We start from the raw sequence: 12,589 nt of genomic DNA on the forward strand, positions 1-12,589 counted from the left end.
AGAATATGCTTAATGACAAACCCTAGGGGATGGTGGAGCTGCATTTCCAGATGGTTTTCTAAAATGTCCCCTTCTTCTCTCTTTCTAGGTGGCAGATATCTATCTAGCATCACAGTACACAGCCTATGCCATCAGTGGTCCCACAGTACAAGGGGGCCTTCCTGTTTTTCACTGGAACCGTTTCAACAAAACTCTCCATCGGGGTATGCCAGAGACCTACAACTTTGATTTTATCACCATGAAACCAATTTTGACATAAAATGAATAAGGGAGTTGAGGGAATAGAAGGCTACAAATAACATACCAAAGGCATTATCTTAGCTATGTTTTTCCTTTCAGAGTTAATCTTAATAAAATTAAATTCATAATTTGTCCCTTTCATTTTCCACCGTTATTAACATAGTCACTAAAGGGTGGTGCACTGTAGAAGGAATATTATTTATGATTACAATATCAGGCTTCAGCATACACACTTATGTACAAGAGGTTATGGCAGAAACTTCTCCATTGTTCACCAAAATCTATCCGCAACATTTCTGCCTGGCTGCACAGCTAGAACTCATGTCCCAGGTTCTCTTAAGTAGTTGTGCCATGTGATTGAGTTCAGGCCAATGGAATCTGAGATGTAGTAAATGGCATATCGAGGTCTGGTCCTTAAAAACCCGGGCCGCTCCATGCTCCTTCCTTTTCTCCTGCCAGGATATGCTTAATGACAAACCCTAGAGGATGGTGGAACTGCATTTCCAAAGGAACCTCTAAAAGAAATTCGACTTGTTCTGGTCATTAACATGCTTCAGTTCAGTCTTTTTGTGGTGTAGCCTAGGCACATAATATAGCAAGCCCCAATGCTGTTTTCATATCCAATCTGGCAGCAACTCTGCATAGCAACTTTTCTTTCAAAGCTGGAGAACTGTATTAAGATTTGAGTTCCAGGGAATTACCAAGGAGGTTATATAAGTCATACTGTGTAGTGTAATGGGTGATTCTTAAGATGAGAAATTTTCAAAAGAAACGCAAGGGCTGAGAACAATCACAATGAATCACAATACACAGAATGTTAGAAACCCAGTAGTTTATTTCAAAGTATAAATTTCAGGCTTGCTGGACAAAACCCCACTACAATTAACACTTATACAGACATTACTCTACTGTACGTTTAAAAAAGAAAAAAACAAAAAACAAAAACCCTTCAATACCCAGTAGAAATAGGGCAACTTGCTATGGTCCAGTTTATATTAGAATTAGGAAGGTCTTACATTGTCTCATTATTTACACTTTGAGCTGCAATAAAGAAAAATCTGGATGCAAGTTTCCTAGCAAGGATTTATTTTTATATTTAATTTTGAAATGACTGATAAAATACTAAAGCCTGGATCCCCAAAAGGTGGTTGATTGCCCAGTAACCTTATTTACAAGAAAAACATAAAAACAAAAAGACAGCATTTAAATATAAATGATGGGTACTTAGCTGACTCTACAAAGAAGAAACAAAGAAAAACTTACTTAAACATGATAAAAAATAATTTGAAGATGAGAAGATAAAATGGGTTTGTATTGTCCTCTTCTTCCCAATTGGCTGGCTGAAGGAGATGAATGAGTTTCAGTAAGCAGGTATAACTGCCACACTAACAAAATGCTTCATGAGAATTGCTCTGATTTGTCCCAAAACAATATTTTTAAAGGCATTGTCCACAAAATAGTAAGGAAGGCAGTCATTTTTGCAATAATCTAGTACTGGGACATGGTTTTCTGGAAATTAGAATAAAACTAGGCCAATGATGGGTCACTGGTAAAGTTAATAACAAAATAATCAAAGGATAGTAAAATAGCTCAAGAAGGACAGTCGGGGAGAACACTTGGAAGGTCTCTGAAGAACTCTACTGTAATCACAGTGTATAAAGGTGAGAGATGAGGATACCACAGGCATTATTTTGTTGATCATGTACAGTACTGGAAAACTCATGGAACAAGATGAATGCATATCATGCAATATTAACACTAACCTTGTTGCATAAATGATAATTTGGAGAATAGTTAAAGCAAAAGAGCAAACAACAAAAACCAAGTTAACACTTATCCAATATACTAAGATTATCATGTGGTGCAATCAGCCTGCCTGAGGAGTTCTGCTGACAGATGCACCTTAAGATTCTAAGCTCCTTGCTTTAGGTCATTTATTTCAATGTATTATTTGGAAATGGGGATAGGGAGGGTGTGGGTTACACCTCTCTATGAGGCAAATGGTATCCAAATAAAGATTCACTTTTCAAGGAAGAAAGCTCTACTCTACACTACTCTCCTATTAAACTTCTACTGTGTTAAATGGTACACGGTATACTGCATATTGTAAAAATTGAGTCCAGAGAAATAAAGGTATATAGTTACCTCATAAAGTTAACAACAGATGTTGTCATTATATGTAGTTTATAAATTTAGTGGCAAGAACACAATTTTTAAAAAGAGGCGTAGTCACACTTAAAACAGGGTGAAAATTACTCTGACAAAGTGCAAAGTAGAGAGTAACAAACATCACCATTACCTATAAATCCCGTATTTCAGATTTCCAACAGGGCAATACTTACACAAGTATTGTCACGCTAAAAATGTAGTAAACTTTCATTCCCAAAATGGGATAATTGAGCTTATTTGTAATACTTTGGGAAAAGGTACCATAAAATGAAAAGGGTACCATGGAGTGTGAACTGCTACTTACAAGTCTAAGGAGCTATTTCTAGTTGTGTCCTCCATTCTCTCCCCCCAAAAGAAACAAGCTAAAGAAAAGCCAGCACTTATCAATATTAAAATCTGCCCAAAATAACTGCCTAGAATTCTAGCCTAGCACACCTTTCAGTACATTCAACATAGCTACAAATCCCATGGCAAGCTAATTTGAGATCATCTTACAATATACTACTCTTTCCTCAAAGCTTTGTCATTTTCTCTTTGTACCTTCCCTTCCACCATCTGGAATAAAAAGTTTTATTCTGTAGTAAATCTATTTTCAGGATTACTATTGGAGAATTTATTTCTTTTTCCTTTGACAGAAAACACAGTATTGGCAAAAATAATGAAGTATTTTCATTCTACTGGGCCTTCACCTATTAATGCTGTGAAAGCTTTTTATTTTTTAAAGGATTAATTAATGTAAATAAAAACATTCAACAAGGGAAACTTTTCTAGGCTACATAAGCAAATGGCTGTCATATGACATAAAACAAGGCCGATAAAGAACAATTTTGAACACAGGCTTTCTATTCTGTGGACAGGAATCACCTTGAACACAAAATCAACAATACAACCAATGCAGGTAACAATGTATATACATGCAGATATAGACAGGTGTTCTTATACAACTAGAAGATCACCAGTTTCTCCCTTTTGAAATTTTCAATGTCATGACATTGGCAACAACTTCACCACTGTCATTAAAATTATTCCTAGAATGAGTACCATATACACGGTTGGCAAATTTGATTCACAAAAACCTGACTTCTCATTGTGGTCTCATTTCTTGTAAGTGAAAGGAAGGTTTTGAAGCATTAACATCTTGGCAATCAGTAGGCTCCTTTCAGCATTGATCAAACTTCTAACCTAAGATGACAGTACACTAACTGGTGAAAGAGAACTTCTCTAAAGAAAATTTTATTACAAGAACTAGAATAATTCCTATTCCAAACCCTCAAAGTTGCAAACAAAACAGCATTAATAGGAATGAAAGGATAGTGCCCTCTTATAATTCCTGGACAAATGATTATTAATTTTGAAAAGGTAGGAATATGAATTCAAATATGATAAGGGAGAGATAAACTGAAGTTATTTCCCAAACCCCATTAATTCCTTTAAAGACACCCCAACCACACCTTATTCCCAAACTTATCTCAGCCTTCCTGTCCTAAATTACCTATACTCATACATCTAGCTGACACCAATACAACTGGCACCCATATTGAAAATCCATGACTTAAGCTGAATTGTATCAACTTTGACAAGGAACAGAGATACATAGGAGTTTATATCTAATTGTTATATCAAATGACCCCAACGGATATACTTTAAATTCTCTCCAAAACAAACAGAGGGTAAAAATCATACTCAATTTGGCACATCAAACCAATGTTGAAAGGTTAAAACTGGAAGAATGATATAGGAATAAAGAGGAAATGGAGCTCTCGATATTTAAGCTCACTGTATTTTATGATTTTACCAGTTACTTTCTTTGAAAGACTATCAAGTTTTGGTGACAAAGTAAATGAGATCTGCTTTTATAATCTCTTAACACAGTGTGCAATATGGATACTAAAACATATTTGAAAGAAATTTTTAACACAACCTGTTTTTCTCTTGGTCCACTTTAAACAGAGACAATTTAAAGTTACCAAAAATAAAATCAACTACAAGGATAGAGAAGAAAACGGAGAAGAAAATAAGTCAAATTTCTGGAATTAAATGTAGTGTTGCCACAGATGAGTATATACAAAAGCCTTGCCTTAAAAATTACTTCAGGGGGTTGGGAGCGTGTTATATATTTGGTGGAGATGAGGGAGGTATCAAAGTGAAAGATTGAAAGGGAAGAGTAAACAACAATGGACATATGGCCATGTTTGTTTTTGCAGTTACTCTTTAAGGCACAAAATAAACAAAAAAGACCAGATTAGGAAGCGACGGGCTGTCATAGATCTTTTTATCCATCAACAGCCCAGGAGGGGAGACAAAAGAAAAGAAAGACAGATCCTTTGCTGTGTTCAAATTAACCTCCTTTTAAGCTATTTTAAATAATTATTTAATTATTTTGCTTTTTATTTCTTTGGGTTTTGTTAAGATTCAGTTAAAATCATTCAATTATGATCCTACAGATTCCTTAGAAGCAGAATCATGCCAGTTATATACCTCAGATACTTTGTTCTACTTTCTTCATATGGGAAGAGAAGTAAATTTGAGAATGAAAATGGGATATTCCACTGCAATAAACATATAAATAGAGAAAAAACACAAATACCCACATTTTTCCCCAGCCTCAAAATAAAGCAAGGTGCATATTTACATTTCAAAACCCTGAAGCTTGAATTGTCCAGGAAAATAGATTCTTGCTTTGTGGGCCGACTTTATTTTACTTTTGGTTATAAACAAATGTAGTGTGTACACACATCTGTCCAAGAAATCTTGCAGAATGTGGATTTTACAATGGGTATCATGCACAAAATTAAAAACATGACCACAAAGTGGAACTTCTTAGAGAGGAACAAAGATAAAGGCTCCAAGGTTTAACTGCTCTGGGAAGAAGAGATTACATCTGTTGACTGAGGATCACAGAAAGGTCCAAAGCGTCCATAAATATCCTTGGCTCGTACTGCAAAGTAGTATTTGCTGCCAGATACAAACTGGGTGAGAGTACACGCCATGGGCAAGGGAAGTGCCTTTACTTCTCCAATCTTTTTCCACTGTGAGGGCACAGTGGCACTGGGTTCCTCATGGTAAGCATAGAGATGATAGCTATCAACAGTGGCACAGCTTCGATCCACCTCCAGGACGCTCCATGACAGTACAATGCCATTTTGACTCTGAACTCGTGCTAATTTCAAGTGTGGCTTTTGAGGCAGAGACGTGCTGGCAGCTTCTGGAGGCAGACGCGGTGGTTGTGGGGCTTCTGGTAAAGGTCCTGGGTGCACAGGGCGTGGGGGCTCCTAACAAAAGAAGTGTCATGTTAATTTATAATCATCAGGGAAAGAAATGTTTCAGAATACTAGGAGCAAAAAACAAAAAAACAAAACAAAACAAAAAAACAAAAACAAACTAAAAAGAAACAAAACCCCTCAGAGATCAAGAATTCTGGCAAGTAACAGTCTCCTCCTGAATGCTCCTTTGTTGCTCAGACGTGGCCCCCTCTCTCTAGCTAAGCCAACTTGGCAAGTGAAATCACTGCCCGCTCCCTACGTGGGATATGACACCCAGGGGAGTGAATCTCCCTGGCAACGTGGAATATGACTCCCAGTGAGGAATCTGGACCTGGCATCGTGGGATGGAGAACATCTTCTTGACCAAAAGGGGGATGTGAATAAGCTTCAGTGGCAGAGAAATTTCAAAAGGAGCTGAGAGGTCACTCTGGTGGGCACTCTTAAGCACCATATAGGCAACCCTTTTTAGGTTCTAATGAATTCGAATAGCTAGCAGTAAATACCTGAAACTATCAAACTACAACCCAGAACCCTTGAATCTTGAAGACAATTGTATAAAAATGTAGCTTATGAGGGGTGACAATGTGATTGGGAAAGCCATATGGACGAAACTCCCCTTCGTCCAGTGTTTGGATGGATGAGTAGAAAAATGGGGGCAAAAACAAACAAACAAAAAAGGCACCCAGTGTTCTTTTTTACTTTGTTTTTTCTTCACTTTAATTTTTATTCTTATTCCTTTTGTGTGTGTGGTAACGAAAATGTTCAAAAATTAATTTTGGTGATGAATGCACAACTACATAATGGTACTGTGAACAACTGAATGTACACTCTATATGACTGCATGGTATGTGAATATATCAGAACAAAACTGAATTTAAAAAAAAAGAAAAAAAAAAAAAAAGAATTCTGGCAAAGAAATACCTTCTGACCATACCAATTTCTACTTGGTGATTTGTGACCAATCATGCTCCACACAATGGTGCTGAGATTACTATATACTTTGTAAACTAAAAAACTGAGTTTTTCTTGGGAAGTAAAAGCCCTCAACACACACGGAAGTAGACTTCTACTTCTAACAAAATAACTCATGATTTAATTCTCTATCTGTGCTACAGATTCTTATTTTAGTAATGTAACATTTATATTATTTTAGTTACATAACTTTTTTTAATCTTCATTTTATTGAGATATATGCACATACCACGCAGTCATACAAAACAAAAAGTACATTCAATTGTTCACAGTACCATTACATAGTTGTACATTCATCACCTAAATCAATCCCTGACACCTTCATTAGCACACACACAAAAATAACAATAATAATAATTAAAGTGAAAAACAGCAATTGAAGTAAAAAAGAACACTGGGTACCTTTGTCGGTTTGTTTGTTTCCTTCCCCTATTTTTCTACTCATCCATCCATAAACTAGAAAAAGTGGAGTGTGGTCCTTATGGCTTTCCCAATCCCATTGTCACCCCTCATAAGCTACATTTTTATACACTTCTCTTCAAGATTCATGGGTTCTGGGTTGCAGTTTGATAGTTTCAGGTATCCACCACCAGCTACCCCAATTCTTTAGAACCTAAAAAGGGTTGTCTAAATTGTGCGTAAGAGTGCCCACCAGAGTGACCTCGGCTCCTTCTGGAATCTCTCTGCCACTGAAGCTTATTTCATTTCCTTTCAGTGGAGCCATATAAATGAGCGGACTCAGAGAGAGGGAAATCAGGGAGTGCAGCTGTGAGTGGCGTTTTGAGGAGGAGCAAGCTTGCTGGAGAGGAAAGTCCTGGGAGAAAGCCGTTTTGAGGCCGGAGCTTTGGAGCAGACGCCAGCTGCCTTCCTAGCTAACAGAGGTTTTCCGGACACCATTGGTCATCCTCCGGTGAAGGTACCTGATTGCTGAGGTGTTACCTTGGACGCTTTGTGGCCTTAAGACTGTAACTGCGTAACGAAATAAACCCCCATTTTATAGAAGCCTATCTATCTTTGGTGTTTTGCATTCTGCAGCATTAGCAAACTAGAACAGATTTTGGTCAAGAAGATGTTCTCCGTCCCACGATGCCAGGTCTACATTCCTCCCCGGGAGTCATATTCCACGTTGCCAGGGAGATTCACTCCTCTGGGTGTCTGATCCCACGTAGGGGGGAGGGCAGTTACATAACATTTTAAAACTACCATGTGGCAGACTATCATATGAAATGGTGAGAATGCAACTATACTTTTATTCTTAGACTGTTCTGACATACAAAGGTACTACCATGTTCTTGTAAATAAACACAATTAACACTGAATGCTTTATTACTATGTTCTTGGCTCTGTGCCAGTCTGCATGAAAGAGGTGAAATTTAAATTAGACCTTCAAAGATAGGAGTTGGAAAGGAAGAAATGGTGGTTGTGTACCTTTCAGCCAATGGGTAAAGCATGAGCAATGGTATGGGGACAGGAAACTGAGGGAATTTGTGGGCAAAAACAAGTGTTGACTTTCTTAGGGTATGTGAAGAACAGTGAAAAACTGGAAGGGTAAGTAGAAACCAGATGACGAAAATACATAAATGCTGAACTAAGGAAGCCATACTGATTTGTCTAACATTGCAGCAACATCAACAACAACATCAAAACCATCATCATCATATCTGGGTTTTAAAGCTACATTGATAGCAATTTATTCAAGAAAGATAAAAGAGCCAGGAAGTAGGCATATGAGCAACTTTTTTTTTCAAGTGAAACATATCACTGCTCACTGATTTTATATTGGAAGTCATACAACAAATAAGATTCCTTCAACTGAAATTCATTTTATTATTTTTTTTAATCTTCATTTTATTGAGATATATTCACATACCACGCAGTCACACAAAACAAATCGTACATTCGATTGTTCACAGTACCATTACATAGTTGTACATTCATCACCTAAATCAATCCCTGACACCTTCATTAGCACACACACAAAAATAACAAGAATAATAATTAAAGTGAAAAAGAGCAATTGAAGTAAAAAAGAACACTGGGTACCTTTGTCTGTTTCCTTCTCCTATTTTTCTACTCATCCATCCATAAACTAGACAAAGTGGAGTGTGGTCCTTATGGCTTTCCCAATCCCATTGTCACCCCTCATAAGCTACATTTTTATACAATTGTCTTCGAGATTCATGGGTTCTGGGTTGTAGTTTGATAGTTTCAGGTATCCACCACCAGCTACCCCAATTCTTTAGAACCTAAAAAGGGTTGTCTAAAGTGTGCGTAAGAGTGCCCACCAGAGTGACCTCTCGGCTCCTTTTGGAATCTCTCTGCTACTGAAGCTTATTTCATTTCCTTTCACATCCCCCTTTTGGTCAAGAAGATGTTCTCCGTCCCATGATGCCAGGTCTACATTCCTCTCCGGGAGTCATATTCCATGTTGCCAGGGAGATTCACTCCCCTGGGTGTCTGATCCCACGTAGAGGGGAGGGCAGTGATTTCACCTTTCAAGTTGGCTTAGCTAGAGAGAGAGGGCCACATCTGAGTAACAAAGAGGCATTCGGGAGGAGGCTCTTAGGCACAATTATAGGGAGGCCTAGCGTCTCCTTTGTAGCAACCGTCTTCCCGAGGGTAAAACCTATGGTAGAGGGCTCAACCCATCAAACCACCAGTCCCCTATGTCTGTGGTCATGTTAGCAACCATCGAGGTGGGATAGGCCAATACCCTTGCATTCTCCACAGGCTCCTCAAGGGGGCACTACATATTTTTTTCCTTGTTTTTCTTTTTTAAATCAACTGTATGAAAAAAAAATTAAAAAAACAAAAAACAAAAAACATACAATAAAAGAACATTTCAAAGAGACCATAACAAGGGAGTAAGAAAAAGACAACTAACCTAAGATAACTGCTTAACTTCCAACCTGTTCCTACTTTACCTCAAGAAAGTTACCTAATATAGCAACATTTCTGTGAACTTGTTCCTACTATATCCATCAGAACGTTAAATAGCTTATCTGTTCTTCTTGGATTATTGTTCCCCCTTCCTTAATTGCTCTCTATTGCATATTAAAAAAATATATTTTAATATGCATTTCATTAAGTTCAGAATTTGCATGAATAGTGAATTCTGTGAAGGTCTAATAGTATCTTTTTAAAATCCATGCTTCTCAAACCTTAGTACAAGTGACTTGCACATAGTAAGAACTTAAAAAGGACATGCTCAATAATTTCACAGAATGCAAATCAACTGCTGAAACTCATGTATCTACTAGAAAATATTCATACACATCTGTAAAAAGGTACAATTCATCACAGTTAAGAAGCCAAAAAAATAAAGTTAGAGAAAACAAGAAATAAAATTTATTAGGTAACTCACTGAAAGCTAAAGAAGTAGAAATGATTAAATACTATTTTCCTGTATTTCCTCTCTCAAAAAATCTTTTTTTCCCCTCTAAAAAAAACTTAATCACCTAAGTAAATAATATCAAACATGAGCCAGAAAGATGTGAGAGAAGATGGCTGGAGTCATGAACTTTGACTGATTGAAGGGGCACATGAGTTTAAAAACAGCTTAGATGGTCTGTAATATCCATTCTTATTCTGAAAACTCTAGAATTCTGAATCTGCTTGTATCTGAAGCTAGTTAAGTCAACTGAGGGGTTTTAGTGGTTGTTTTGTCATTACAATGGAGGTTTTTACTGAAGCTTTACTGAAAATAATGTATCAGGGATTTGCTTCAAAATAATCAAGTGTGCGTGGGTGGTGGGGTTAAATGAGTTCCAACATAGATGAAATAAGATTAGCCATGTGCTGATAATTGTTGAAGTTGTTGATGGGTATGGAGAGATCATTATACTATTCTCTCAACTTTCATTATGTTTGAAAATTCCCATAAAAAAGTTTTAAAAAATCACAAAATAAAATTTAAAAAGAAAGAATGTTTTGCCCGAGAGACGTACAGTTAGAATATTCTAAGACTATACACACGGGGTCCTGCTTAAAAAGCTTTGATTGGTCACCACATTCGCAAAAGGATGGTATAAATAAAAGTTTTGTGCCATATATTTTAAAAATAAGTTTAGCAGATTTTATTTAAGTAATACAATTAAATTTCATTAATTTGAACTTTTCTAATTTGACATCTAAAGCCATGTAGCTCTGGAAAGGAAAATTTAAGTAATCCATGTGAGAATACAAGGAGAATATTGAAGCTCCTTAAGAGAACACATTATTTTCAAGGTCTCTACACAGAGAAGGCACACAATAGTTATTAAATACCTAATAAATATTAGAAGCCTCAAATTCTTCCTAATCACAATTTACACATTAATTACTTATTTAACAAATTGGTCATTTTAGTTCAAGCAAATTATTTGTGCATATGTTCCGTCTTTTGCTGATAAAAGGTGAGCTGCCTGAGGATATTCCTTGTCATGTTTATCTCTGTATTCCTCAATGGGCATAATACAGTGTTGTTATGCCAAATGAAGTACTCAACAAATATTTGCAAAACTGCTCACACTGCATAACGTAATTGGAACTAATTCAGTTGTCTTACAGTTCACACTTCTTCCTGCTAATTTGTTCTGACCTTATTCACAATTATTCCTAGTTCTACGATACTTCCAAAGAGCAAACTACCATTTTATTAACTTGTACAAATTTATTTTTAGTAAAAATAAGGATACAAATATTTTCCATTTGTAATTGGTAATCTGTGGTATGCAAAACCATTCCCCTATTTCTGGGACTGAGGCATACTACTGTCCAACTTCAGCCTTGTTGAACAGAATGGCACCCCGTAGAGCTGTGCAATGCACAGCCTGCTCATTTCCTTTTCTGGCTCAAGACAGAGAAAACTTAATTCATAAGATTCCTTTTCTGCTATAGATAGATTAACAATTCAGCAGTGTTATAAAAACATTACAGACAGGCCATTCTGCTTAGAATAGGAAAGAATAAAGACATCAAATATTTAGTTTATTCCTCCAGTATTGTGAGAACAGAGATCAAATTTATAGTGTTACAATGCCTATGTTCAAATTTTACTCATCAATGACTCAAATTGTGAAATACTTCTTTAAAAGGTTAATAGTTGTCTTTGAAACTGTTTACTGAGCAATTAAATATTTTTGTACATACAAATTCATATTTAATTACCATTCTAAATAAGATATTCATTATTTTCCCAGTTTCAATCTGAACATTTAACTTGTAGTGACAAGATGTGGCTCTAGTACCAGATCTTCTATTTGGTTGTATGGCCCTAGACAAGGCATTTTAAATCCCTGCCTTTACCAAATCCAAACAGGGATAATACCAGCTTTTTAATCTACCTTATAGATAAGCAGACATAAGATTTATATGAAAACATTTTGGTGATGTCACTAAACAAATGTAAGGTAAAATAGTTAGGTTTTATCAAATTAACTATTTTCTAATATTTGGTTGACATTTTTATAGTTTAATCAAAATAAAGATTGTATACTTTCAGAACTACAAAATTCAATAGTTATAGGAGGTAAATTAAAATAGTAAAGCTAGTTATAATAATAAATCCATTCATCCATAGTCTCATTTAATTACATTAAGAAATAATAATTATAAAAATAGGTAAAATTTCATGAAAATATTTCTGTTTATTCTATCTTGGGACTTCTTGCCCATATCAACAGATTGTCTGGCATGAGTCACTGCTTCAGGTACTCAGACAGTCATACTATCCACAGACTTTGTCAAACAGATTTGTCAGGCCAACTGTGATGTGTCTGTTAGTCCAGAGGCCAGAGCAAGCATGTCATTCTCCTTATCAATGATTGCTTGTAACTTCTCAAATATGTGCTCTTCAAAGATGAGGTGACAGGTAGAACAAGCTGAGGTGACAAGTAGAGCAAGCTAAGGTTCCCTCACATGCACCAAAACCATCAATATCTAGATTATTATCAACCACAACATTT

The 12,589-nt window shown here is 36.2% G+C and overlaps 2 protein-coding genes across 7 annotated transcripts in view; one reads left to right on the forward strand and one right to left on the reverse strand.

The window, feature by feature from the left end:
• The window catches only part of PLBD1 (phospholipase B domain containing 1), a 74,726-nt gene extending 73,418 nt beyond the window's left edge, over nucleotides 1-1,308 (forward strand). The window contains exon 12 of one of the 2 annotated variants that reach the window (XR_005218384.1): nucleotides 89-105. Coding sequence is in view for 1 of the 2 variants with exons in the window: in XM_037846319.1 (XP_037702247.1) it covers nucleotides 89-259 (171 nt within the window). In the remaining variant the exon portion in view is untranslated. Of the gene's footprint in view, nucleotides 1-88 lie in introns of both variants that reach the window. The other variant, XM_037846319.1, reaches the window with a different exon arrangement.
• LOC119541935 (activating transcription factor 7 interacting protein) overlaps nucleotides 1,056-12,589 on the reverse strand; it is a 129,968-nt gene continuing 118,434 nt past the window's right edge. For all 5 annotated transcript variants that reach the window (XM_037846315.1, XM_037846312.1, XM_037846313.1 and 2 more), the window contains exon 15: nucleotides 1,056-5,681. In XM_037846315.1, coding sequence (XP_037702243.1) covers nucleotides 5,262-5,681 — 420 coding nt within the window. In that variant the 3' untranslated portion in view covers nucleotides 1,056-5,261. The remainder of the gene's footprint in view (nucleotides 5,682-12,589) is intronic.

The sequence above is a fragment of the Choloepus didactylus genome, chromosome 8, assembly GCF_015220235.1.
Source record: "Choloepus didactylus isolate mChoDid1 chromosome 8, mChoDid1.pri, whole genome shotgun sequence".
NCBI classification, from domain to species: domain Eukaryota; kingdom Metazoa; phylum Chordata; class Mammalia; order Pilosa; family Megalonychidae; genus Choloepus; species Choloepus didactylus.